Source organism: Indicator indicator, chromosome 15 (genome assembly GCF_027791375.1).
Source record: "Indicator indicator isolate 239-I01 chromosome 15, UM_Iind_1.1, whole genome shotgun sequence".
Classification (NCBI taxonomy): domain Eukaryota; kingdom Metazoa; phylum Chordata; class Aves; order Piciformes; family Indicatoridae; genus Indicator; species Indicator indicator.
In genome coordinates, this window is record NC_072024.1 from 16,103,239 (window position 1) to 16,131,235 (window position 27,997).

Here is a 27,997-nt window from a genome sequence, read left to right on the forward strand (position 1 = left end):
GGACTTGGCCAAACCTTGCAGCTGGTGGTGGCACAGCCATCGCAGCCACCCACCGCCCGCTCCGCCGATGCTCGGCAGCACCGGGGAACACGCCACAGCCTGGCAACTACGTGTCAGGTCGAATCCCACGAAGCCGGTTTTCCGCCCCGCCGCTGCCCTGTGGCTCACGACTTACGCCACAAGGCCACCAATCCCTCCACGGCAGCGGTGTGTGAACGGCAAACCCTACCCTTGGGCCACGCGTGGCACCAGGGGCTGAGGACTGAGTCAGGCACGGCCGGCCCCCAAACCCCACGGCCCAGCAAGGAGTCGGGCACAGGAGCTGCGAGACCGGGGCAGGGAGCTCTGGCTTCCGAGGTGACGAGAAGAACCTCCCTGCTCCAAGCTGACAGGGCCAGCTGCTACCTTGGCGCAGCCCTTGCGGGGCTCTAACTGCGACGCGGAACGGCAGGCGCGGCGCTCGGCGTTCCGGCCGGCGGCAGGGACGGGTGCGCCGGTGACACCGCACGGCTGCTTCTTGCCCTCCCCCGCGAGTGGCTGCCGGGATCCAAGATGGAGTCGGTGAGCAGAGCGGGGCAGGAGATCAGCCTGGCGGCTCTGAAGCAGCACGACCCGTATATCACAAGCATCGCCGACGTGACCGGCCAGGTAGCGCTCTACAGCTTCAGCCCGAAGGCCAACGAGTGGGTAAGTCCAGGGGAGGCGGCCTAGCGCTGCCCACGCCGCGCTCCGGTGGCCGGTGCCTTCGCCCTAGCAGCCGCCTGGCTCGGCGCCGCCGCACGGGGCCCTGGCGGGGACTGCTCCCCGCCGAGGGGTGGTCTGGGGGTTCGGTGCCATCTCCCCTTGGAGTTGACGACCTCAGCAGGACGTTGGTGCTGGAGGGAAGGGAAACCTTCGCTGGGCCATGGGCAGGCACAGCGTCGTTCGCCTGCTCGGGGTGGCTGTCCCCGAAGCAACTATGGGGGCCCAGATTTCTTTTGCTGGGCTGACTGGGTTGACTAATTTTTTTTTTTCTTTCTAAATCGTAATTGGTTGTTACTCGTGTGTCTTGAACAGAGCCGTAATTCAGGAGGAATGGATTTGTTAGTGTTCGTCATTGCATTAAAGTGTAGTTTTTTCTTGGCTACCAGTTTTAACGTTACACTGTAAAAATTCAAATAACGCCGAAACTTCACATTGCCGAAAGCGGCGCTGGAGCTGCACACAGCTCTCTGTGCTTGCATGGTAAAGTTTACTCTGAAAACCGAAGTCAGAAACAGAGCTATGGTTCGTAGTTACATTGTTTTGTTGTTGGCCATGCTGGCCATCGCTGCCCTGTAAGTGACATACTGTAAGACATCCGGTCTGATACGTGCAGACCGAGGGACTGTAGTACATGTTTAAAATAAGGAATTGTGAGAAAGCCTCTCAGGCTTAGAAAGGTTGTGAAATATTGTATGTCACATCGTCAGAGTGGTATACAGAGGTTTTTGGTTGGTTTTGTTTTTTTTTTTTTTTCATTTTTCTAAGAAAAAAAAAGAGGTAGTTTCTGAAAGTAAGAGAGAGTTTTGGTCCTATGATGTCAAGCCTCATGAAAAGATAAGGATATTGCAAATCTCTGGAATTAAAATGCAATGCAAAAACTATGTAGCTATGTGAACAGGCATATCTCTTAAATGCAATTGCTGTCTTTTGTAGGAGAAAACTGACATAGAAGGGACCTTATTTGTATACAAAAGGTAAGGATTCTTTGTGTTTCTTGTTTTGGTTTTGGTTTTCTGAGGAAGGGCCTGTATCTTTCTTCCTTTAGAAGCAAACCTCCAGTGGCGTCAATAGGCATCACGTAGACTCATAATTACCTATTTGTCCAGTTGTTAATGTCTGTGTATTCACTTGAAAATAATAAATTCTGCACATAAGTAAATAATTCTGTTAAAACCACCTAAAAGTACTGCTGAAAAATCATAAAAGGTGATAAACACTGCGTATGTACCCACATAGAAACCTAGTTTATCAAACTTGTTTTGTTAATCGAATAGCATTTGTTAAATGTTGAGTCTTCCATTGTCTCCTAAAATACATAAAGGTTGATTATGAAAACAATACTGATGATTTATTAAATAATCTGCCCTAATTTACTGTTAGGAAATAGCACAGATTTTTATAAATGGACAAAGCTGCCCAAAACCTGAAGATCTGCTAGTGTATAGTTTTCGGGGCTACTTGATTTCCTCATCAAAACTACGAAAAGAAATTTCCAGCTATATGGGATGGGGGAAAGGAGTTGTGGGGAGAAGCAGCACATAACACCAATCATGGACTTAATTTTTAAATTACAGGCAAATAAAAAATCTAACAATGAAATAACATTCTGTTGAATGCAGTAAATATAAATAATGCATCTTGAAACAGACTGTCAAAGACTAGGTCATTAAAATATTCTATCCTAGCACTGTGAAGGGATACTGGTAACCAGTTCTTGTCTACTTTGCTTTAGTTCCAATCTTGGAAATATTTAGTGTGAGAAAGTTTTTGGGGTTTTAGTTTATTTGTCTAAGCAAAAAGTTTCCATGCAGCTTGGGTTGTTTGTGCCCTCCTTAGGAGCTGGTGAGAGATTCTCTAGTTGATAAATGGTAAAGGTGGCCACATTGTTGCAGGAATCTTAAAATCCAGTGCCTAGTTATATCTCAGTTTTACTCTGCCTTCATCACATTGCTGTGTTGGTTATGCGACTGCTTACAGGGACAGTTGAGTATGCTGACGTGACATTCATGCAGCAAGAGTAAACAGATCTAAATCTATCTTGAATTTCCAATGCTTGCATGCTTGCTTGCTTGCTGTTTCCTTTTTCCACCTGATATCTAGCAAAAATCTAGATAATAGAAGTTGCTTCACTGAGGGACACAATTCTGAACAATTTAATACATTCTTTGAGCTTGCAGGGTTAAGTCCTTATTTTAAGAGAGTCCCTTTAGGAAGAAATTACTGCATATGATTTCCCTCTAAATGTATTTCATGTTATTTAAACTTACAGCCTTTTTTACTGCCATACCTACCTACAGTAATGTAAATGTTGCTCTCTAAGTGGTTTGATTTTATTTATTTTTTTTCCTCCTCTAATGAAGGATTTCAAAATGCCTCAAAAACTGTTGTAGGTGAAATATTGAATACATTTGTATTTTAATCCTGGATCTGCCCTTTTTTTTTTAATAGATTATTTTTTGAGGCATATCTTTGATTCAACAGTTCAGTAATACAGAACTGTAATTTTAATCCTAATACTAATTTGAGACAAGTTGAATATTAAATTGAAATTAGTTGGCATGCCAAGAAATGGCATAGAAGAACAGCTGTGGGAGCTTCAGGAGTGCTAAAGCTTCACCTAATAAAGCAATGGAGATTTGAAGATTGATTCATAACCATTTCAGAAAATTATGTACCTTGATCAAGATATTAATCCCTGTCTTTATTTTAATTGCAACAATAGGTCAGCTTCTCCTTATCATGGTTTTACAATAGTGAATCGACTGAACATGCACAACCTGGTTGAACCAGTAAATAAAGATTTGGAGTTCCAGCTCCATGAACCTTTTCTTCTCTACAGAAATGCTAGCTGTGAGTATTCTTTCCTTAATCCATTATAAACTTTTGATTACTGTGATGTGTCTACAATGTAATGGGGCAGGTTCCAATGAAGTATCCAGTGATCTATGATACAGTGACACAGCTTTCAATAAAAAGAGGATATACTAAGAAAGTTGAATATTGCTATATTCTTTTTAATTAATGGTCTGATAGGTTTAATCTAAACCTATACATGGTGCTATAGCATTAATAAAAAACTGTGGAAGAATAATGAAGAATAATGATAGATTTTGAAAGTATTTAACACCAAGAACAGATGAGCTTCCGAGTCCCAGTGTACTGTGTTCCAACAAGGTACACACTAAAAGTCCTGTTACTCCAAGAGCTCAAAGTATAAATTATGGATCCCTTAGAGGAAGAGGGAGTGTATGTGTATATGAAATTTGCATTAGGTTAAGGAGATAAATAAAAGGCACCACAGAGAGCAGAGGGTCCTCTTGATAAAAAGGTATTGTTTCACACCCTCTTCTCTAAGTGAGGATCTTTAAATTAGTTTGGGGCTGTCTTTACTGAATTATTTGGAGAACTCATGTGCTATCTGGCTGTAGTAATTCTTCAACACCATGTCTTCTGATCAGAATGTCCCCTTAAATTACATGTAGGGACACTGCTTCGGCTATGCCTTGGTGTACCTAAAGGAGCAGTGAAATGTTAATCCTTCCCTGTTTCCCTCTTGGAAAGCCTCTAGGATCTTTAGGCGGTAGGATAGACTTGTCTTAGCAATCCTTCTGTAAGTGTCATCAAGAGGAAAAAGTCAAAGCTTGTCAGCAAGTTGAGAAGTCTAGGAAATTAGGAAAGTAAATGACTAGCAAATGACTCATTTAGAAGGAAGAGAAGCTGTAGATGGTGATGAGGGTAGGATGGCTGATGATACGGCTCTAGAGGACAGACTTGCGATACTGAAGTTTGTGTTGTGAGGAAAGCAGGAGGTTGATTCATTTGTTAGTTGGAACAGCTGATGGTATCAGGAAGCAGGAACTGGTGTGGCACTACTGTGGCATAGGCTAGTGGGAGTGGCTAGAGGATCACTTAAAGTAAGAAATCAAATAACGTAGGCTGTGTGCGAGTTCTTTAGAAATTCCTAAAGCTAATTATATGCCTTTCTCTCATTGATAAAAGCTCTCCTTTTCCTGTGGGACATTATTGTGTAAGATGTGTGGGAGTTTCATGGGAGTTAGGATAGAGATGACATAGAAAAGAACATGAAAGAAAGAAATTCATGCAGAGGTGAACAAGGAAAATGTTATTGACTGGATGTAGGAACTACTTGCATTCTGAAGTAAAAGTGGTTTTGTTTTGTGAGGTTGTTTTTCCTCTTATCTTTCTCATTGTAATTTTGGCCAGATCAGAGGATTCTTGTGTAAGTTCTTTTAATGTGGAAGGTTGTCCACTTCTCAGCTACCATCTGGCATGAAAAAACTTTATTTTTGTGGGGCTAATTCGAACAGGACTTTTAAGCCAGTGGTTAGTGTAACGTGTACCTCTAAGAGCTTAATATGGTGTATCCCTAAAGGATTAATGTGAAGTTTTTCTGAGATCCTTAAATTACTTGAAGAGGATAGGTTGTGCAAGGGAAAACTACTTCATTATACAGAGTGCTGGCGATAGCTTTCTTGTAGAGTGTGGGGGTTTTGTGGTGGTTTTTTTTTTTTTGGGGGGGTGGTGGGGTGGTTGGGGTTTTTTGTTTTCTCGTTTGTGTGTGTGTATACCCTGATTGAGGACATCCACTGTGATCACTAGAAACTCTTAAGTTGTCCTGCTAAGACTGATGAACTGTTGAACTGATGATTCCATTTCCTTACTTTAAAGATGGGGAATAGTTCAAACTAACTGATAAAAACCTAAATTCATGTCTATTAATACTGCTATTTGGCAGAGACAAACATGTTCTGTGCCTGTATATTGGCATTGTAATAGGATTCATGTCAAATTATGGTTTACCCTTCCCGCACAAGGCATTGTAGAAGTAGTAAAACATGATCAAAGCAAAGTTATGCCACTACATATTCAGGGAAGGTTTCATGTCAGTCTTTATAACTGAATATGGCCTTACTGTTTTAGAAACTTCATGTTTTCGCTTTGTTCCGGGATTTGGTCTTGACTTAAGAAGATAACAAGAGCAAAGTCTGTGATGTATACCAGATCAGACCTCCAGCATTCTAGTCTCAAATGGCATGAGGGCTGTTCTCAGTGTATCAAGTGACATCCTCCAGTCTATGCAGAGCTGCTAAGAAGTTTGATGAGAAACTTTGCAAGCAATATGTAAACATTGTTTGTGCTTGGCTGGAGGCTGTAAGGATGCTTTGCCTCTTATGCTAGATCGTAGTATTTTTGGTGAGTTTTACCATTCTGTTATGATTTGATTTGTTTAAATACTTGTTTTTAATGTTTTGTTTGCTGCATATCAGAGCTTAAGTTTTAAGCTATAGACATGAGATACTTTATAGATTTTGCTCAAAGGCTTTTTTGTACTCTTAGAATAAGACTAGGTAATTGCTATTTTATTCTCATGGGGAAAGGAGACTTGACTTATCTTTCATAGTTGATGGGGAGTTTCTCCCTGTTTTTTTCAGGGTGGGATCTGCAGGAGTATTTAATGGCTTTTCTGAAAGGAGGACAGACCAAGTGATACAGTGCCTTTCTTGTATCTACCTTTTGGTGTGTTCGCTGTATGAAATAGAAGGCGTTTGTGTCAGTTGGTTATTTGTTATTCTGGTCAGATGCATTTTGCTCCAGAAAATAATACTATCAACTGTTTTAGCTGTTCATGGGGGAATCATTCCCAACTCCAGAAGTTGTTTGTTTTTTTTTTTTCTCCAAATCATTCTGTCTACATGATATAGTTCAAGCTCCAAAAGAGTACTTCAAGATTTTTGAGAAAGGGTATGTCTGCTTTAAAAGCTGTATATAATGCTGCCTGGAAACTTACACCATTATTCATGAGGTGTCAGATCCTAAAGCAAAAATGACAGGGGATGTGATTGATGATAAGCTGTGCAACATGATACCAGTTACAGTGGTATATAGAATAAAAAAGTTATTCTACTTTTCATTGTTGAGAGAATTAAAGAAAGCAAGTGTCTCCAAATATAAACAAATCAAGAATTTACCAAAATGAAATTATTTAGCTTAGTGTAACATTTTTTTAAGTTGGAACCCCTCTTAAAAGGTAGAAATTTTTACACTATGCTTCATACTTAATGTGCTATTTAGTGTTTAATTTGGAATATGTATGCAAGGTTCATTTGCTCTATATCTTGCTTTCCCTCTGTATGTAGCATATTCTTAAGAGTATTCAGAATATTTGTTTATGAAGCACTGAATCTCACTGACTTTTTAAAATGAATTTCAGCTTTGTTCCTCTTGTCTGTATTTTATGAAAAGTATGGTAGACTGTGTTTAAAAAATGAATGCAGTTCTGCCAATAACAGCAGTAACGGTCCAGTCTGAAAACTGAGTACTTTCAATCTGTAATGGGAGAATCTGGAGCTGATGGTTGATCAAGTTTTCTTAAAAGAGGAAAAATCAGTCAAAGTTTTAAACAATGGCTATCTTACCTCTTAAAGTCTTCCAGAAGGAGTCTTCTTTCTCATTTATAACTTTCCCTCTATATTGGTGATGTCGATCTTGATTAAAAGGCTTTTTAATCCAAGCTAGTTCACTTGGAAGGTCAGGCAGATTGATTTCCATTGTGCTGAAAAGAGAGATGCTAAGCATAAAACTTGCGTATTGAAATAAATGCTCCTTGTTAGTTGTTTGGTTTTGTTTGTTTGTTTTCCTTGCTTGCTTCTTAACCGTGTCCAAGGGTAAGAGTTAGTAATTTCATTTTTGAGTGGAGAACTCAGTTACCAAGTGCTGTCTTCTGGGCTTGTTGTATTACCATTACATAAACTTGAATTCAGAACAGCAAAAGCAAAATGAGTGACATTATTTCAAATAGCTTTTAAAATTCTTTGAAAGAGCTCCTGGATGGTTTCAAAACAGGGCATCTATTAGTAGTAAGGAAAGTCCTTGTTACCAGCTTTGCTCCCGGCTGGCAGTGAATTAAGTATATAACATATCTCTGTGATTGCTGAAGCTGAATGACTCCGGCAAGCATATTAACCTAGTGGTTTAGTCTGAGATAAGAAAGGAGCCTGTTCTTGATACCTTTATAGCAGAAGCAGCAACGTGAGCTGGGGGGAGGGGAGGAACCATCAAAAGCTGTTAAGATGTTCTAAAAATATTTTCCTTGACCTGAAAGATGCCACTTCAACTGGAAGGGGTTTTCCATGCTGGTTCTGTGTTGGAAAGCAGTAGTCTTTCTTGCTGCACACCATACTTTAACAATGTGACAAAGTATGGCCTTAGATACTCAAAGCAATAAGAAAGGGAGAGACTTTTTTATTAATTCTAATGATATATAAATCTATGTGGCAGGCTAGTATTTAAATTGAGGAAGATATGAATGGTGAATGAGGAATGTCAGTGAAAAAGGTTATTAGAACAGTTTGAGGGGAGTTGGCATTTCAGCTAACCTTGCTACTGAAAAATAAGAGCTTTGAGAGATTGCTTTATGTGCTTTTGCCTTAAGGTGTATTCGAAGTGATTCACATGCCAGATGCACATGATGCATATATGTGCTTTTCTTTATGGGAGTAATACTGGGTTAAGTTGGTTTTTGTGATTACCTTGTAGCATGGGTTTCAAAACTCGAGTTTGTTCTTTTCAGAGAGAGTTTGAAAGGTTATTGTCCTCCACCTGCAGTTGTTCTGCTTCGTTGTATTGCAACATCTAAATTTGCACTGTAAAACGAAACTTTTCTCTCTTCTGTCAGCTCTTCCCACTAGTTAAGGTAACTTTTGAACAGATTGACTTTTTGAATGAGATGAAGCAGAAATGACTGAAGTGCTTAAGGCTTAAGACTGATTGTGTCTGGAATCTCTGAAACTGGCAGTGCTGCTGACACCCATGTACACGTCTGGCATGGCATTTTCTGGCTACAGTTTCACGAACATTTTGACAGTTTTGCCTTAGTGTGCTGCCCAGCATTCAGTGTAGAAAAAGCTGAATGAAAAGCGATGAAATAGATGGAAAAATGACTCACTTCATTTAGTGGCTTTTACTGGATGAAACTCTTTAAAGAGCTGCAGTAGAAAGATGTGCCATTAGAACTATAAACATTCAGCTAATGTTTATACTGGGTGTAATAGAAAGATCACAGACTTGAACTGGGAAGTACCAACTCCCTTTTTAATAAAGGATGTTCATAGCTAAAGTTGCATGCGTGTAAGAAATACATCAAATAGAGTAATGCAGTTGGGACACACACCTATACTTTTGGGGCAGGGGAGCCGAACTGGTAGTGTGAGTCCTCTGTTGAAGAGAAAGGTAAACATTCCAGCCTATGGGACCATGTCTTAAGTTAATGCCCAAGTTTGCTTGTTCATAGTCTGCTTTACATCTTTGTAATACTGGTATTATTTTGAAGTGACTTCCTATGATTGCTTGCCAGCAGTACAAAGTGGAAAAAAGCTTGTTGTACTGTGCAGCAAACTGGGATTTGAATCTACTTCTGGTCATCTTGTGTAGGCCTTTTTCTGGCAGAACTGAGTGTGACTTTAATCATTTGTCACATTAAGATATATTATAGGTTCCTTATCTTCGTTTCTTCAGCAAGTATGCTTTTGAAGCAGGTTTCTTCTCTTGGCAGTTTGTCTGATAATGAATTCAGGGAAGGAGCTTTTCTTCAGTGCTATAATATTCTACATGACTGAAGTAGCTCAAACTGGAAACTTACAGGATTCTATGCAGTGGAATATCCAAATATTTATGAAATATATATTAAATACATTTGGCACATGTATGAAATGCCTTTTTTAGTTGGTTTAAGTCTTTTATAAGTAGAAGGTTCTTTAAATTGTTCTTTATTGATTTCATTGTCTGTTACTTCAACTGTAACTTCTAAAAAAACTAAACACCCAAATGAATATAGTTTGTTTTTTTTAATTAAAGAAACCCCAAAACGGCAGAGGAGAGCTTCACTTTGTCTTAAAATATTGTTGTAGAAATGAGGTATAGGCATGGCATCTTGACGGTTCGGGTCCAATGCAGTAAGACTAGGATAACTGGGAGGTCTAGGAAAAGGGTTTGGAAAATAATTGCCCTCTTTGCCGTGGCTTGACATACTTTTGAGTAGGCTTTGGTTGAGATTTCTGTTTTGAGGTGGAAAAAAAAATGGTGCTGGGTGAGGGAAGGATTTCACTTTGAAATAAAAATCTGCATCTGGCTGCAAAAGGCTTTATATTTTGATTTGGGTTTGGGGGGGTTTTGTTGGTTTTTTAAACATTCCTTCACTTCCATGTTTTTGTAATCACTTGGTTATTTCATTAAAACATTGGCATGAACTGAAGTATAAAGATGAGTTTTAAAAGGCTGAAAATTTCTTTTCTGAAATTAAAATATTTTTAATGGTAACATATATAAAAGTGTCCGTTTCCCTTTGGTGTACTTGCATTCTATGCAAATATAATAGGTGAACCAAGAATTAAAATAGCTTGCTTTTAAAGTTGGGTTAAATACACTTTTGAGAAGAGTTTTTCAGATTTGTGCTGTTAGTACAACTGTGGGGGACAGTGAGGAGTATATGTGTGGGTAAAAATGGCCACTTTGAAGTGGGGCTGATCAAGAAATAGTACATGGCACTACTGAAAAAGATTCTCCCTCTGATGGAGTATCTTTTAGTTCAGTGATCAGGCTTTCTGCCAGCTTTCAGTGGAATTTTAGTTATTCTGAAAGCTGGAATGGAGCTTAGTGTCTTGCTGAGCCAGAACCCTTTTGCTCTCATTGCTGTGTCTTTGATAGCTTCAGATTAAGGCTGAGTGTGAATCTGTCTAGGTGTAGGCTGCTCCATAAATGTGACAGTATGATTGGAGCTTTGGTACTGCTTCCTTCTATACAATTACTTCTCTTATGAAAGAAATTGGAGAGGCAACCTTTCAGAGCCTCTGAATGAACTGTAATACTGGAATTGAAACTTTAATTTTTTTTTGCTGAGCTTCAGAAATTGACAAATTTCAAAATTAGTGTATTTAAAAAAAGCCTAATTGAAATAGTAAAGAGTAATTCAGAACATAGGGTTGCAACTGTAGGGAGAAGGCATCTGGTAGTTAAAACTTTTATTTGCAAACAGTATCAACATTTGGTAGTTCTTGCATTGAATAAGACTGAAGTTGTAGCTGTGTTTGCACGCATGCTATTTCTGAATACTTTATAAATAGTAGTCTGTTGTACCAAGACTATTTGAGTAGAAAGTGATGATAATTCATAAATTGCAGATCTAATGGTCTGTGGGGGTTTTGTCATTGGTTTTGTTTTTTTTTCCTTTCCTGCTGATGTGATTTTTTTTTTAACTATTGCCTCACACTTGCTTTTTTTCTTGTTTTCAAGTGTCAATTTACAGTATATGGTTTTATGACAAGAACGACTGTCATCGAATAGCAAAACTCATGGCTAAGTAAGTATTGTGGTCTTATTACTCTAACGTATGCAATGCAGAAAAAATGTAGTAAGCTTGCTTTGTCTTTTTTTCCTCTCTCCTTAAAAAGAAAAATATAACATTCTTCTGGTACCAGTTTTTGAAGTAATTAGAACTCTTTTTTTTTTCTTTAAACCCCCCCAAACCTACAGCATTAAAATTTTTCCCCAGCTGTGTTGGACTTTCTGCTGTTACTTGGCTTGCATAAACATAAGGATTAGTGGAAAACAACCGTGTGACAACTGATTCTCAAAAACTGTTACCAAAACAAATAAGAAAGTATCTCTTGCCTCATCTCTTTACAAACAGAGCTTCAGAAGGGCATGGCTTTCCTTTTAATGCACCTTTTAATTTAAAGCTATGAATAATGTTTGAAGTGGGAGACAGAGCTGAATCTTTCAGACTCCACCATGTTGCTATTCTGTCATGAATAGCTACACTGCAGATTTAAGTGTCATACAGCAAAACTTGAGTTCATTTGGTATTAAACAAGTCTAGTCACTCCAGCACTAATCACAAGCTATAGATACTTCAGGGATCTGTAAAAGTGTAGTTATGTAACGGACCAGTCTTGCCATGGCAAAGCAGTCCATGAAGCATGTGTACCCTTTTTGCTGCGTTCTCTAATATTCTGGAAATGACTGTAGCCCAGCAAGCTCCTTTAAAGAGTCTGGGAACAATATAAGCTTTGTTGTCATCTCCTTTGTAAGATGCCATAGTCTGCCTTTTCTTGGGTCCCGCAGGCAGAAGTGCCAAAGTTGGTGTTACTGCTTCACCCCATTTATGGTGCAGAGACTCAGTCTCTTGTGATTGTAGCATCTCAGCATCCTAGAATGCTTCTGAGATTACAAAGTATTTTGTAAGGTCAAGAAATTAAAATATATTTTTGAAATGTTGGAATTTTTTCATTATGTGGATTGATTGTGGATTAAAAGTATCTTTGAATCCAAAATGAGAGTTAATGCATCAAGCAGACATTGGGGGACATATATCGAGCTTCATCGCTTCAAACTCATGCAAGCGAATCCAGAGAAATCAAACGTGTACATAAAAAGATTTATTGATTGGATTTTGACAGAATACAGACAGTTACATTTTGCTGACCTGGCTAGGACCTCACTTCAGTATGATCTTTAATCTTCGCTGCCACTAACTTGGTCAAAAAAGGTGTTAGTTGTCTTGGCTAGTATTGCCAGTATTAAGTCTTTTGTTATTTGAGTGATTTTTTTTCTATAAAGTCTTTCTTTGTTTTTAGATATTGCAATGTCCAAATACTTCTGGAAGTTATTTAGTGCAAACATATTTACTTGTATTTGTTGAAAAAGCATTGTAGAATGAAATCACACTTCCCATGGTACCACATGCCTTAGAGCTTTCGAGTATCTAAGAAGTCATATTAGTGACTAATTGCATACTGCTGTAGGGTGGAAAAGCTGTGCTTCTGAGGCTGTTGTTAACAACCTTAATGAAAAGCAGAGTGATACAGTTTTGTTGATATAATTTTGTTTCCACAAACATCAAGCTTTTTTTCCTCCAAATGCGTAGAAGGAGAATAGAAAAGTAACATTTCTGATACTTCTCTGTGCTTCTCTGTACCGAAGAGGCTGCAGCTGCAGGCCTTATTTCATCCTGGGATGAAAGTTAAATATATATTTTAAGTATTTGTATTCTCTAATTCAAAAAGAAAAGATTCTTAGAGAAGGAAAGTTTCATTTCAGTGTGTGATAGCAGCATTTTGAAATAAGTATTTACATTGTATTTCAAGAGTATTAATTTTGTTCCACAATTTTTTGTCTTTGGAAATTTGGATTTACAATCTTTAGGTGCTGGATTTTGCTTTATCACTGATAGGAAAAAGTACTAGCTTTATAGTACCTCAGAGCTTCAAAATCATAACCATAAAAGGTTCCAAGGAGATTTGCATTCTCATTCCTGCTCTTTGACTTGACCTTATTGTGCCAGACTGAATTAACAAGACTCCAGGTCATCCACTTATGTATTGGTGGCTTATCTTTCAAAAAAAAAGTAAATTAGTGTTTGTAGGCTTTGTAATCACAGGCTTCATTTCTCACCTTCTTTCTCTCTTGCTTTCCCCCTGCCTTCCCACTCTCCCCCTTTTGCAAGGTTGTGCCAGGTATATTTTCAATGCTATAACTGCAGATACTCTTGAACTGTCACAGCAGCTAGTGTGTCCCTGAAGGAATGTGTGCCTCTTGCACTATCTGATATAATGGAAAGGAACAGCAGGCCTTGCTTAAAAAAGATTTAATCCTGGATTGCATACAGAGCATGCTCATGTACAGATTTGCATGTTTACCTTTTTTTCCCAGCAAGGTATTTAATTTGCAGATTTTTTTTTTTTAAGAATTCTAGAATTTTCTGAAGCAAAAATTTTATTGGAGTTGTTAAACTTCACACCAGGAGGAATTAATTTGGGTGAAGCTAAGATGATTGTTCACGAGGAGTGAACTTTCCAGAAGACAGAAAGTAAGGATTTTCAAATGCTTTTGAAACTATGGCATTCTGACATGTAAATTTGCAGGGGTTTTATTTTTAATTTTTAGGTTAGTTTATATATTTATTTTACTCTGTTGCTTGTTGGCCAGTTCAACAGTAAGACCTAAACTGGCTTCTGAGATACAGGCAGCAAGCTAGCAATGGGAGAGTCTCACAGAGATTTACTGTTTCACATTTACCCCATTGCCACCATCTGAATGTAACCTGTACAAGGCGTAAGATGAAGGAAGAGCTGTTAGCCAGTTATTTACATGATAAAATAATTTGTGATTATTTTTTTTTTAAAGGAAAAAAGTAATCTTTAAAACTCTAATGAACACTTCATCATGGACAACAGAAAACTACTATTAACTGGTTTTGAGAAATCTTTGTGAAACATTTCTCTGAAATCGATGTGCTTCTTGAAGATACCTTACTGTGAGACCACTCAGTACTATTGTAGTGGGAAGATGTTATATTGAAACCTACTGGACCAACTAGTTCAAGAGCAGAAGAAAGATCTTTACAGTAAAGCCTTTGCTTCACCTATCAGGCAGCAGAAGTATGACTTCAACAGTCCAGAATTTTTCTTTTAACTGATACAATTATGCTGACACTTAGTTTCAGCAAACCATTCGGGTTCTTTTTACCTTGCCCTTTCTCATTCCTAGCTCTGGAGTTGAGTTTAGGTAGGTCCTAAGTCAGGACTGTATGACCGTGTGCTAGAACAAATTGTTCTCTCAGGATGTCACCATAGAAACAGTTGTACAGTATTGAGCTGCCTCATCCAAATGAGCACATGCTGCAGTTCTTAGAAATTGTCAGAGTGTAGATTGACCTCCCTCTTCTGAGTTAGGTTTGCAGGTGAATGCTTGCTTACAGAGAAAGCTGTACTAAGGAGAAGCTGGTTCAGTAAGCAGCTGGTATGATTTAAAATTTTCAAAGTAATTTTGAAAGGAGCCTTGAATTATTAAAAAGCCAAATCTAACCCTTCTTCACATAAACACCACTAATCTCTAACAAAGGGGCTTGGCTGCTAGAAAACTGGGAAGAAACTACCAACTCTTTTTTTTTTTTTTTTTTCCTCAGAAATGGCATATAAATATCTATTTACTCTACAGTCTATAAAATCTAGAGTTTGTTCTGAATCCTAACTGACCCAAAGAAAGTGGAGGCTAGAATGATTGACACTTCCTGTGATTGTTATGACGGCACCTCTTGACTCCCCCATCACCCAGTGGTTCCACAGCATGAGAGTTCTCAAGTGACATGCCAGCTCCAGAGCTCTGCCCTGTTTACAGTGCTCGGGTTTTTTCTTAACGTATTTGATTAATGCAGGCTTAAAAAAAGAAGGGATTACAGGCTGGTGTGTGTTTATTTCAAGAGGATAAGCTTTAGCGCGTTGCCCAGCCATGTATATCTTGTGAAGTGCATATGGATTAGGTGTACATGCTGCCCTTACTTTTACTAATGAAACATACCAGGTACACATCATCTTCTTGTGTGTCTTAACTGCCTTTTAAACTGAAGTTTTTTGATACTTGAGGCAAGTAGGGGTGGAGTAGAAGACATGAATGAACCTTAGGTATCAAAGGCCAGAGGAAAAGATGTGTTGTACATCTGCAGGTATTCAGAATGACCACAGAGCAGCTATAGATGGAAGTGGTTTGCCCTTTTGTCCAGTGTCTTAAGTGGGGGAATAAGGGGTGACTTGCTCTAAGTCTTCTTGCAGACTGACTCCAGAGACATCTTTTGTGAGCCAGCTCTCTTTTTTTTCCCCACTGTGTTTTGTTGTAGAGTGGTGAGCCTTATCATAAATTAGAACTCGTTTGTAATTGGCTTTTTTTAATAACATGGCTTGATTTGGCTACCTACAGAAAAAAATGTTAGGAAGTAAAGAATAAAAAATGTATATTACAGTCTGTGGTATAATACATGTGTTCACTGTATGACACATACTCGAATGCCCACATATTTTATTGTAAAAATGTCTAAATATGACAAGTCTTACAAGAGGTGTGTTTACTGTAGGCAGACTTTGTGAAAGACAGACCGGTGCTGTGTGTATCAGAGCTAAACTGTACAGACCACTTGACAGCTGGAGTTGTATAAACCTCGGAGCAGATGAGAACTTGTGTGACTTTGGTCAGCTCTGTGTTAGGTTTTATTCATGCAGAACAAAACATGTTAGTATGCCAGCAGTAAACTTTACTCTTATTGCAAGATTTTAACTCTAGTTAAAATGTTAAAGTACTGTTTTTCCTTTCCAGAGTGGTAGAACAAGAAGCTCAGAGATCACAGCAAGTTTCCCAGGACAGAAAAAGTCCCAGCAGAACCAATGGCTGCAATGAAAAGAGGCCCATTGACATCCTGGAAATGCTTAGTAAAGCCAAGGATGAATATGAAAGGGTAAGAAAACATCTCTTTTTTTCTTACGAGCAAATAAAAAACACTATTTTTACTTCTGAACAAGGGGCTTAGGACACCATGTGAAGTCTACTGAAACAGCATACCCTATAATTTGTGGGAGAAAAATGAGACCAAATGATTCTTAGATATTAAATTGTCCAGTTCAATGTTACTCTAAACCCAAGATTGCAAAGCAGTGCACTTAATCCATAATTTAATGGGTCTGTATGTTCTTAGTTTTGAATTGCCACTTTCAGGATAGGGGGGTAAAATTTGGAAGCAGATACCTGGAGATAGAGACACAACAAAGTATTTTTCTAAAATAGGTGTACGGGCTGCTTAATCTCAGTGCTTATCTACTGTCCTGTTTTGTCAGATCACTGTCAAAGGAAATGTGAACAAATAGGTATATGTAACCCTGCAGAAGAACATGCCTGTAAAGATGTCTGGCTTTGTGATCTTAAAGTTCCATTATTGTAAACATATTCCACTTTGGTTTTTCAGTTCTTTTCCTTTGTGCTGAAAGTCTCTGCTGGAGGTCTGCTACAATTTATGATGTAATCAAGAGCACTCATTGAGCTTTACGATAATTGAGCTGTTGAATAATATAATGGAAGCCCTGAAAATTTGTCAACTGTCCCTTGTGATACAAGCAGAGATGTACAGTGACAGAGAAAAGGGGCAATAGGGGGGGATTTGCATGAATTCCTAAGTTTTATTTCTATAATTATTACCTTAGATGGCAAGTATTTGCCTACTTTTTCATTATTTTTCTGTTTCAAGAAGACTGATCTGGAAACTAGTTTTTAACACATCAGCTGTGCTTTGTTTAAAGAACAGACATTTTCTGCTGTTCCAGTAGCATTGTTTTCAGAGTGATGTCTTGTACCCTCTTTCAGGCACACTATACTAGGAAACAGTCTCAGATTTCAGGCAAGATAGGTTGAATACTGGCTGTGTGGTCCAACTTCAAATGTAGCTTGATAGACCCATTTTACAATTTCTACTGCTGTTAGAAAGTTGTCATTGAGAATAGCAAATAAAAATTGTACCCAACAGTGTCTGCCTCTTCTTAGTCTTGTGGAATTAGAGAACAGAGATTCAGTTCACTTGTACACTCTGAGACATATTTTTAGTAGCTGTTCTGAAGCATCATGGATGAAGCTCTGTAGACAAATAAAATACTGATAAACAGGCAATTTATTTCTTGTGTATGTGAACTGTAAACTGAATCTGTTGAACGTAATCCCATAGCCTGCTGTGATCATAGTGCTGTAGAAGTTGCCAGGTAAATAGAATTGAGCAATGTTGGTTGTGTTTCAAGCAAACTTCTTTGGAGAATGCTATGTTGACCATCTCAACTTTGGCAATAGGACTCTGGCCTATTAATTCTGGAACTCTGGTACTCAAGGTGTGTCGATGTTAGCATGATTAGGTAAACAACTTGTTTTGAAGATGGCTTCTTGAGAGACAGAGATTTCCTGTCTTAATTTTTCATTTTATATTACTTTATGGCACTCAGTAATTATGCTTGAATTTGTATTTAGGAGCAGAAAGTACTTATCTGCTTGGTACATTCCAGATGGATCATACAGTAATCCTTGTGTGCAGCCCACATGAGATTGGCAGAGTGTCAGCATGAGAAGGGGGTAGAGAGAGTGAAAAAGAGATTTATGAAGGTCTGAGTGATTTAATCTAGGATTCCAACTCAGCTTAATCCTTCAAGTACTTGGTACATCAAGTGCATATGTAAAAATGAATGAATTCTGAGATTATTTTTTTTTTAATGAAGTGAACGGATGCTTTTTATAGTGTGGTGCTTTGTGCTGTGTTTCAGTGTGAGCATGGAAACATACTGCACCCCATCCTCCAGTGACATCCAGTGACAAAAAAAACTCTCTTGTCTGACTTTTGTAATCAACAGGCATCCAGCATTTCATCCACAGAGTTTTGACCCTCAAGTTAGTGGCTAAAAGTTGGAAAGATGAGAGAAGTTGTTTCTTTCCTGTGTCCCTAAATGCAATATATAGTTTTGGTTTTGTATTTATGCTTTCAGTTGGAATTTGAAAACAAAAGAGTAATAGAGCTCAGATTGTGGGGGGTTTTAACTTTTTGCCAAGAAAAAAATTAACTCTCATTTTGCTGTGGTGGGTGAGAGACCAGAGCAATCATGTGTTGTGCTAATGTGCAGCTATATCATGTGTATAAGGTGTAGTTTACCAGTTGAAAGCTAGATTGTTCTACAGTTGGGGTTTTTCACTGGTCATTTTAACTGTAATACAATTCCTGTTTTCACTTACGTACGAATTTATTGAAGATCAAAGTCATCTTGATCTTTAAACATTATCTCTGTTATGAAGAAGAGAGCTGCATTATTATTGGCCTTGTCCACAGAGAAACAAATTAACACCTCTGAAAATACACATATATGGTTAATTAAATCTGGTGGAAATAAGTCAGTAAAAAGCTGTCTTACCAGCCACTTAAAATTTTTTCTGACAGGATATTTATTCTAAGTCATTTCTAGGTGTGGTTCTTGAGATAATGACATAAATGTATAGCAAACTTCCTTCATTAGCTAACAAAGATAAAGGATATGAAGAGCCTATCCTTTTTATTATTATTTTCTTTCTCAATGAAAGAAGTATGAACTCAGGATTTGGGGGTTTGTTTTGCTGAGGGTTTCTGTTGTTGCAGCTGCTCTTTTTTTTGTTTGGGATTTTTGTTGTTGTTGTTGTTTCTTGTTTAAATAGAGTAAAAGCTCTATGAATACATGCCAGATGGTGGATGCCTTGGTATGATTTTTATTTCCTAAAACTTGTGAATTCCACAGTGTCTTACAAAAATCAATACTCTGTATTTCAGTCTAAAGTGCCATGTGAACAGGATTGTGTAGTAGTGCTTAAGCATAAACTTAAAACTCATGTGTTTGTGTTAAGGGTTTTTGGTTTTTTCTTGTGTTGTGTTTTTTAGAGTCAGATCAGTGATTTAAGTGTTACATCAAGTTCTGGAATGCAACAAAATGCAAACCCTCCAAAGCCAGAAAGCACAGAGCCTTCAGAACAAAAAACTTCATTACAAGTGCAAGAGCAGGTATGTTTCACCCAAACCTAAATAAGATATGGGGTTTGGCTTTTGTTTGTTTGTTTTAATAGCTTTGTTTTGGTACCAGTTTGTTTTGTTTTTTTTTCTAAGAATACCTCCAATGTTGTCTGCTGAGTGTATTACCACTATGAATAAACTAAAGAGTATGAAGACTTCTAGGATCCTAAGTTCTGTGTTTTGCCTTAGTATTTAGAAATATGAGGCTGTGTTCACACGTCTGTGAATATCCAAGTAGAATTAAATGGGCTAACTTGGATTCTGGAAGAAGTCAGCCTGTGGTAAAGTGCAGGTTGACTTGCAGAGCCAGGAAGCAAGAAAAAAATCACTTTTGCCCCATTATTGGACTGAATATTGTATCAGTCAGCTGTATACTGTGTTGCAGCCTCTCACACATGAACTTCTTTTCTCCTGTTGAATACATTTACATACATATCTGTGCAGCCTTCAGTAGTCACAGTCCTGTTAACTTAAATCAAGAGTGCATTGCTAGACAAGAAATGGAGAGCTCTTCAGTCATGGCAGCACAACTGAAAATGCCTTTACCTATGTCTCCCACATGCTCATAGCTTGCACTGAAACTCAGCTTGTATGTTTGGTAATAGTATCTGTCAGCTTGGCTGATTCCTTCATACACAGATTGTGGAAAAAGTATATGTGGTATTCTGCTGGTTTGCTTCAGGGCGTTTTGTTTTGTTGGGGGCAAGGGAGTAGTGGTTTGGGATTTTTTGCCTGTGTTAAGAACTTTTTGGCAGTGTATCAATTCCTCTGCAGGAAGGGAAACACTGTAAAAAAAAAAAAAAAATCAGTGGTGTTAGGGAAGGATGTTGCTCAAATTGTGGTATACTAGCACTGAGATTTTACCTGAAAGGTAGGTAAGTATTAGACTGGAGCAGCATGTACCCAAATATCTACAAATTCTACAGCTCAGTGTTACTTCTATAATTTAAGTTTAAAACACAATAAGCACTCCAGAGAAAATAACCTCTGCTGCATGTAAATGTTGTCTCTGAACCATGGCATGCTTACTTTGAAAGACTTCATCTGTCACTGCAGAGACTGGAATAGGTAGCAATAGTTCAGTATTTGGCCCCGTTTCTAGTAAGCATTTCTGCAGAAGGCAGCTGTAGCTTCATACAAGACTTTTTAGAGATAAATTTAGGAAAAAAAAATCTTCAGTAACTAAATTCCCTGCAACACCCAAGGAACTTGGGCCTGCTTACAGTGCCACCCAGTGGGCATAGAAAGGTCAGTAGTGGTTCTCCTCCACAAATATCCCACTGAGGTAACCTGCAAGGCCTGCCTCCTGGCCTTGCCATAGTTTACTGTTGTTTCTGGTGCAATAAACCATTGTGTCTGAAAAATGAAATGCCCAATGAAAATGTCTGCAACCTTGCACTTGGTACTTGTAAATAAAATACTTCCTTTGTAGTAGTAGAAGTCATAATTTCGGGTTATGGTTTGGGCAGCAGGAATCTCTTTTAAGGAATGGGGTAGTACCAGTTAATGAATAAAAAAGAGGGGTGGGGAGTCTTTAGGAATTATTAGCTATCAGAGCCCTTCCTACCCCCTCTGCAGCACTTCTGCTTTTAGATCAGCACAAGTGACAGTCTAACCTTTGGCAGCTAGATCTACTTGGAGCAGGCCTAGTCTCAACACCTGGCAGCAGTGTTGCCTGAGGCTTTGTTTTAAAAGAAGATACTTTCTTTTTGGTCACTCCATGTGGATTGTACAGTTGAAGTGCCCCACCTGACAGCACTTGGAATTGCAGAGAAGTCAACTAACTAGTAAAGGAGAAATTAGATAAGATTCTAACAAATTGTTCTTAAGTAGTAATTAAAGGGAAACAGTCAATTTATAGAACAGGTGACATGGCATACTTCTAATTCTCTTGAGCTATTTAAAAGCTGCAGAGATACTGAGAGGAAAAAACTGGGTAACGTAAGTGTTAATAAGTGTGTAAAGCTAGTTAAGCTAGTTAACTGGGTTCAAATATATCACAAATGTGCTTATTCTTAATGGTGCTTTTAATAATGTGGGCTGGAAGACTGCTTGAAAATCATTGTATTTCAACTGTAAAAGTACATTTCTCACCTAATCAGCAAACTGGTGATCAGCAAAACTGAATCAGAATGCTGAAATTCAACTTCCTAGTGCCATCTCTGACAGCTAATTCATGTTTCAATATATCTGAAACGATTTCTGGAGAAACTCTGTGAGCAGTGTTTCTATTCTATCAAGTAAAGCAGTCATGTTGCCTTTTTGGAGCCCCTGCTGGTAAGGGTCTTCATAACAGACTGAGTTGATGATATGCTGAAAATATACTTCAGCGAGAGATGGGATAGGACAAAGATGTGTTTTATACTTAGGGCTGGAAATTAACTTCATGTGTGAGACTGTTTCCACATAAGAAGCTAGTCTGACTTGGATTAGGGTGTTGCAGAGATACCTGTGTGTTACTTGAAGATGGTAATGTATTAATAAAGGAAAGCTTGTCAGTTTATCATACTGAAGTGAAAAGCTGAGTTTAAAATGAGATGAAAGAGTAATTTTTCTCTTAACAGAATCTTTAGAGTTGAAGGACAGGTCTCCAGAACAGTAAGATCAGTGGAGAAAAGAACAGCTTTCTGGGAAGAATTCCTCACATAATTAACAAGGTTTATAAACTACAGAACATCTCAGTTGCGAAAGAAAAGTGTGCCTGACTTGAAGCTAGCTAAAAATGGATAACACCAATGAAAGTAGGAATTAGTAACCTGGACAGAACTCAATGTGTTTTCAAGCTCGAGGATTTGGGGGCTTTTTTATTAAGCTACTTGCGTACTACCTGGATTGCCATAACTTCACTACTGTTATCTGTGCTGGTAAAGTTAGAGCTAGCACAGCAATGTCATGGTACAGTAGTTGTCATTGTAAAATAGCATCTTTGTTTAGACACTCCATCCAAATACCCCGGAATTGTGCTGCAGGCCATTCAGTCTTCTGAACAGAATGTTGTATTTTAGTGCAGCTGTTTTACATAACTTCTGGTCCTGTGCAACCTTCTTTCATGTTTTTTCTTTTCTTTTTTTTTATGGAAGAGAGAAAAGACAACAAATAAACAGGAAATTTTTGAGATTAAGGCTGTTTCTCTTCTCTTTAGCAAAACACATTTTTAAATATCTTCTGCAAAATATTAAGAAAACAATATCCTTAAAATAATTTTCCCAACAACGTCAGTGCTGTAGGCTACATGTATGCTTTTGGGAGAGGCTAAAGGACACGGTTTTCAAGGAGATATATATACGTATGCTCAAGTCTATACAGATGCTTCTGTCTATTGCAACATCTTTTGCATTGTTAGTGAAAAGGGAGAGAAGAGCTGTCTAGGCATGTATTGCTGGATCACTTGTGTGCTCTCAGGTTTCTCTGTTCCTTTCCCATTTTTTAGGCCATTTAATTGTTTCCAATCTGTAGATTTTATGGGGATTTTGTTCAACACATGTTCTTCCCCACCACTACCCTCCCAAAGTGCATTATGTAGTTAGAGCTGATTGGTAAGGCAGATGCCATCTTAATGACAGAATTTATATCCCTCACCCTCCTTAACTACTAGCGCACAGTTTGTCCATAAAAGGTTATAGAGGAGAAGCCTACATAGGCAGAACGTTCCTTGTAAATTAAACTGATTTCGAAATTCCTGTAAATATGGCACACTTCATGTCCAAACTATATTTTGAATGCATTTGGCCTAGTTGTCTTTCATTGTTTTCTTGAAATTGTAATAGGTGGTGTGAGATGCACAGTGGCATAATTTCTAAACTGAAAATGAAAACTTCCTTTTCTAGCCATTTCAGTCAAGGCAGAAGCATCTGACTTTGGAGGAACTCTTTGGAACCTCTGTACCTAAGGAACAGCCCACAGCTCCGTATCCCAATCCAGAGAGACTGGAGAAGTTGCAGATGGACACCTCTGCCAGAGAGCAGCACAGTTTGCTTTTGCCTTTTTCTTTTGACCAGTCAACAGTAATGAAACAGTCCCTAGGGAAATCTGAAAGTCCCAGCGTTAAAAGCAGTGCCAATCCTTTGACTCGGCAGGAATGTCTAACACCTATGCTAATACCTCCAGCGTCAGTCTCCCAGCCTGATATAAAAAATGTTTCAAGCTATTCGGTTCGTTTAAGCCCTGTTCTTAATTCAGCCTCAGCAGTGGAAGCTGGCTCTGTTCAGATGCTTCCTGGCCTAAAACAAAACAACAGTATAATGCAAGTTATGCAGCAAGCTGCCAAGCAGATATCCCCACTAGTGAATCAGCCGCCATCTGAAGTGAACCACGCTCCACAAAACCTAATGGCTGGTCAAAGCCAGCTTATAGCACCCTTGACACCAACAAACACAGGAACTGTCTCAAATACGTCCCATACAAGTGTTGATCTTCTTCAGAAACTCAGGTTGACCCCACAGCATGACCAAATGCCACAGCAGTCTCTCACTAAGACTTCCTTAACACCAAACATCTCTGCCTCGATCGGCCAACTTGCAACACCAGAAAGCTTCAAAGAATCTCACAATAAGCCATCAACCTTGAACAGCAAGATAATCTCTCCCCTTCAGGTATTCTGTGGGTTTTTATATCCGTGAAGCTTTAGACTGTTTTAAGACTACATGTATTTCGTTTTGGAAAATGTGCTAGTTTGTATTAGCCTTTTTAAAATAATTAAGGACTTCATTATGTGGTATTGATTGAATTGTAACTTAGACATTTAGTTCCATTAGTTTTATATCATTAGCATCTGCTATCAGTGGCAGACCTGTCTGTAGGGGAGGAGGTTTTTCAAGCTGTTGCTGTTAGGGGATGATTAAGTCATAAAGAATTCATCTGTACTTGTGTCAGAAAAATACTGTTAAGAACTGATGATCTGAGATGGGACAGAAGGTTACAGACTGATCAGTGTTATGAGAGTTGATGCAGTCAAGTCTAGTCTGAACCTTCTTTGAAGGTACAAAATTAACATGTTTCTCATTTCTGGTTATTTTGCTTCAGATGTTTTGTATTCCTTCAGTTTTGACCCCCTTTTGCTGGGGATACCTCTGAGCTACGTTAGGATATTGTTTGTTATTTAGTAAAATGGATCTTAAATTGATTTGTCTCGTTGACCACCTTGGTTTGTTTTAACCTAGTATCTCTTAACCTTAAACTTTTTATTTTTTTGGAAGAGAATCTAATGTCTTTTCCTTAATACAAGCCAAACAGTACATTTGTTTGGAGAGACTGGGTGAAAACGTCACTGCTAGTGTAAAGTTGATGCATGTGGCTTTGTGTTATAAATTATTTTCTATTAGTTAGTGTTGCTCTGCTGTATAATTGGCTACCTCATTAGTAAAGACACTGAGTTTGGGTTATTGGATTCCTTTTTTCCACGAAGGGAGTAACTTTCTATAGTTCTCACCTCTGAGGTTATCCAAGCACTTCTCTTAATTTCGTTATGTTCTTATATTATTAATTTAGTTACATTCATGCAGACTAAGCCAAGGCTGTATCTTGGATACTATGATAATGCAAGAATAAGGAACACCAAACAAACCTCTTTACAGCTACGTCTGCATTAATTTTCTAATGTCAGTTATCATCCAGTGCTTGCCACTGGGTTTTAGCAAGATCTTTGGTAGCCCTGTATGGGTCAGCTACTACTCTTTGCTGTGAATATGTCAATGATTTACTCACAACAGAGAGTTAATCAAAATCAACTCTTCATCCTGTAACTTGTCCTAACCATTATTTTTAAATACCCTGTATTTTTCAAGTGTTGCTGTTCTGTCCTCAAAAGAGTTATCCTTGTCTCAATGTGCAAGAAATGGGTGTGTACTTATTGTGCTGTCTTTCCAATTACCTTATTTCTCATTTGCTGTTGAACATTTTTAAGAAGGCTGTCTGCTACATGCTAGGATTATTTTAATAACAGTCAGGTTTTGGAGGTATTTAGACTGATGCATTTGTGGAGGTAGGAGGAGGTCCAAGTACAGCACTGAGCAGCTTTAGCAATCTGGTATTGAAAAAGTGTACATTGTGAGCAGTACTTTTGATTGTGTGCTACTAAAACTTGGTACAGATTTGACTGAGGATTTTAACATCTTTGAGTATTTAGAAAAGCTGACTGGGTTTTTCATTGACTGCCTTTTTTCAATGTCTGCTCAATAGCCTTGGGAATTAGTTCTTCATATGCCAGTTTTGCACTCAGTATGTCCACTGTGTTTACGTATTTCCTTTAGACAGAATTCTCTGTAGTCAAATATACTCTCGAACTAGCAAAGGACTTCCTGACTCTTGTGTAATTGGACTTTAAGAATTTGATCTTGTGCTTGTTACCACTTCATAAAGCTATTTTTGTTTTCATCATTAAGGACTATCAATTCCCTGAGTGTTTTCTGTTGCAGTTAAGTACTGTCTGTTGTGAAGGGCTGCTTTTTGCTCTGTGTTGTGAAGAGGTACTCCAAATGGCTGCCACAAGCCTTTCAACGAATGCAACAGAATTTACTAAAGTACCTGCTCTACATGCCTTTTATTCTGTTTTCTAATATTTTATAATAATTGAATTTTATTATTTTATAGTCTTGAAAGCTCACTAAAGAAATATCTGGGTGCTGTTTGTAAAGGTATAAAATACTTGTGAAGTTCTAGCAAGATATGTTGTATTTAGCTATTTTTTGTTTGTGGATTTTTTTTTTTAGTTGGTTAGTTGGTTTGTGAATTATGCTTTCTTTTTAACTTAGGCTGTGCAACAAAACAAGGACTCAGAAGTGTTTCCACAGACGAAGACTCTGTCTAAAGCAAGTCAAGTAAGTGAACCTCTGCTAGTTGATGGTTGTTGTTTTAAAAAAAGGGGAGGGTATAAAACTGTGGTAAGCCATTTGTATCTCAAATAGACATGGCCCACTGACCATATTTTAAGTGCTGTTATGAAGCAGAACGGCTACAGTTTTCTTTTTTATGCTCATCTCTCCAGGCTTTATGACAGCATTCATCTTTATTGGACATGATGCTTACTGAGTTTTCTGATTTTTTCATTTGCAGGTTGCACCTCCACAGTTTGTTACAGCAACGACTACAGTAACATCTTCAGTCCTCTTGTCTCCTAGTGTTTTTCAGCAATCAGCTACAAAAGCCACTGAAGTGGATAATAAAGCCAGTTCTTCACCTTTAACACTTGGAACAACAGAAGTTCAGACTATACCTCCTACTGTTCTCAGTAGGTCTCAGCTTCAAGAAGCACTGATACATCTAATAAAGGTCCTGTCTTTACAAAGCTTACTTCCTGAGGGATGGGGTTCCAAGAAGTTGGAAGGGGTAGATGACTCCGCACATAGCATGGCACAGCTTGCTCCTTTTGGTTGTGAGATGGAGGTCTTTGAAAAAAAGAGCTGTGCATTGGATGTGTTCTTTCACATCCATATGAATTTGTGGACAAGTGAGGAAAAGGCTACGGTAGTGGAAACCCTGTTTTGGGGATGGGGTTTTGGTTTTTGTCTTACTAAGTGTTCCTGCTTTTCTAAGAAAAGCTTTCCCAATCACAGTTCCTTAGAACTGTTCCTAATCTTTAACTGCAGTAAGTATCTTTGAAATGGAAATTGCAAAGTTCTATTTCAAGGAACTAAAAACTGCAGTTGAATTCACTGTGATGTAGGAAGCAGCCATGCGTTGACATCAGTTTGACTTCTAATGTCATGGTGAAGTTGCCATGAATGACAAGCTCTTCTTTTTTTAACTCAGGTTCCTCTTGCCCCCTCCACACTAATGATAGTAGAACTTGCACTTGAAATGCAAGTCTAAAAAACAAGAAACAGTATCTTCCCATCAGTAAAGTTGTTAGGATCAAAAAGGGCCATTACCACATCCCGTTATTAACTAGGTTGCCTGATTTATGTTGTTCCCTTTTGAATTACTTTTTTTGTGTATTGTTGTATATGTTTTCTCCCTATAAAGACTGAAACTAGATTACTTTTCTTGCAACTAGCATAAGTCTTAGTCTCACTAGAGACATAGAACACTGATTTTCACCCAGCAGTCTTGAAGAACATCATTGCAGTGACTTGAGAGAACTGATTGAAATATTTGTCTGCTGTTTTCTCTTAGATAGATTGATAGCTGAGTAAGACCAAAACAGGCATAGCTGCAGCATGGAGGTATTTGCACAGCATACCAAGCAGGATACCAAATTTGCTGTGCAGATCTTGTAAAAAGAATATTACATCTTCAAACTAGCTGATCAGATACCAGTTTTGTAAGCTTGTCATTTGAAGGAATTGGACTCAAATATGTCTAACTATTGTTTATAGCTTAAAAGAATTCACTTCTCAGTTATGCTTCGACATGAGAATTCATGTGTAACACACTGCTGTCTCTATCAAGCTGCTTTGATAGAAAAAAACATTACTTCTTACACCCATGCAGACTTTATTTGGGAGCCTGTACACAGGGTGGAATTCTCTGTCTAAGACTAAATTTTGGCCCCTGAGAGAAGTGAAAGTATGTGGCCATGGCTGACTAAAAATGACCTCTGTTCTGTTTGCTTGAGCATCCAGCATTCTTAGTGATCTCTTTAGCTGCCTTAGTAGCTACATGATTCAGTCTGTATGTTGCCCAAGAAGCATTGCCTTCAGTGTGAGTATGCTGCTAGTTTCCTTAACTCCTAGATAATAGCATTGTAAGGAATCCTTGTGCACAACTTAAATGACAGTAAACTTTTTTTGCATCTTTTTACTAATGTTTCTAATGTTTTTTTTTTTCCTGCAGAATGATTCCCGTTTTCTCAGCACTATTCATGAAGTCTACTTGCAAGTCCTAACCAAGAATACAGATAACATTAAGCTATAA

At 38.3% G+C, this 27,997-nt stretch overlaps 1 protein-coding gene across 1 annotated transcript; it reads left to right on the forward strand.

Annotated features, from left to right (window-relative positions):
• Positions 1-552: 552 nt before the first annotated feature.
• On the forward strand, positions 553-27,997 carry DCP1A (decapping mRNA 1A). Its single transcript, XM_054387398.1, has 9 exons — positions 553-687; positions 1,678-1,718; positions 3,467-3,594; positions 11,053-11,119; positions 15,907-16,045; positions 22,975-23,739; positions 25,897-25,962; positions 26,198-26,413; positions 27,917-27,997. The coding sequence occupies exons 1-9, from the start codon at positions 553-555 to the stop codon at positions 27,995-27,997; spliced, it is 1,638 nt and encodes a 545-aa protein (XP_054243373.1).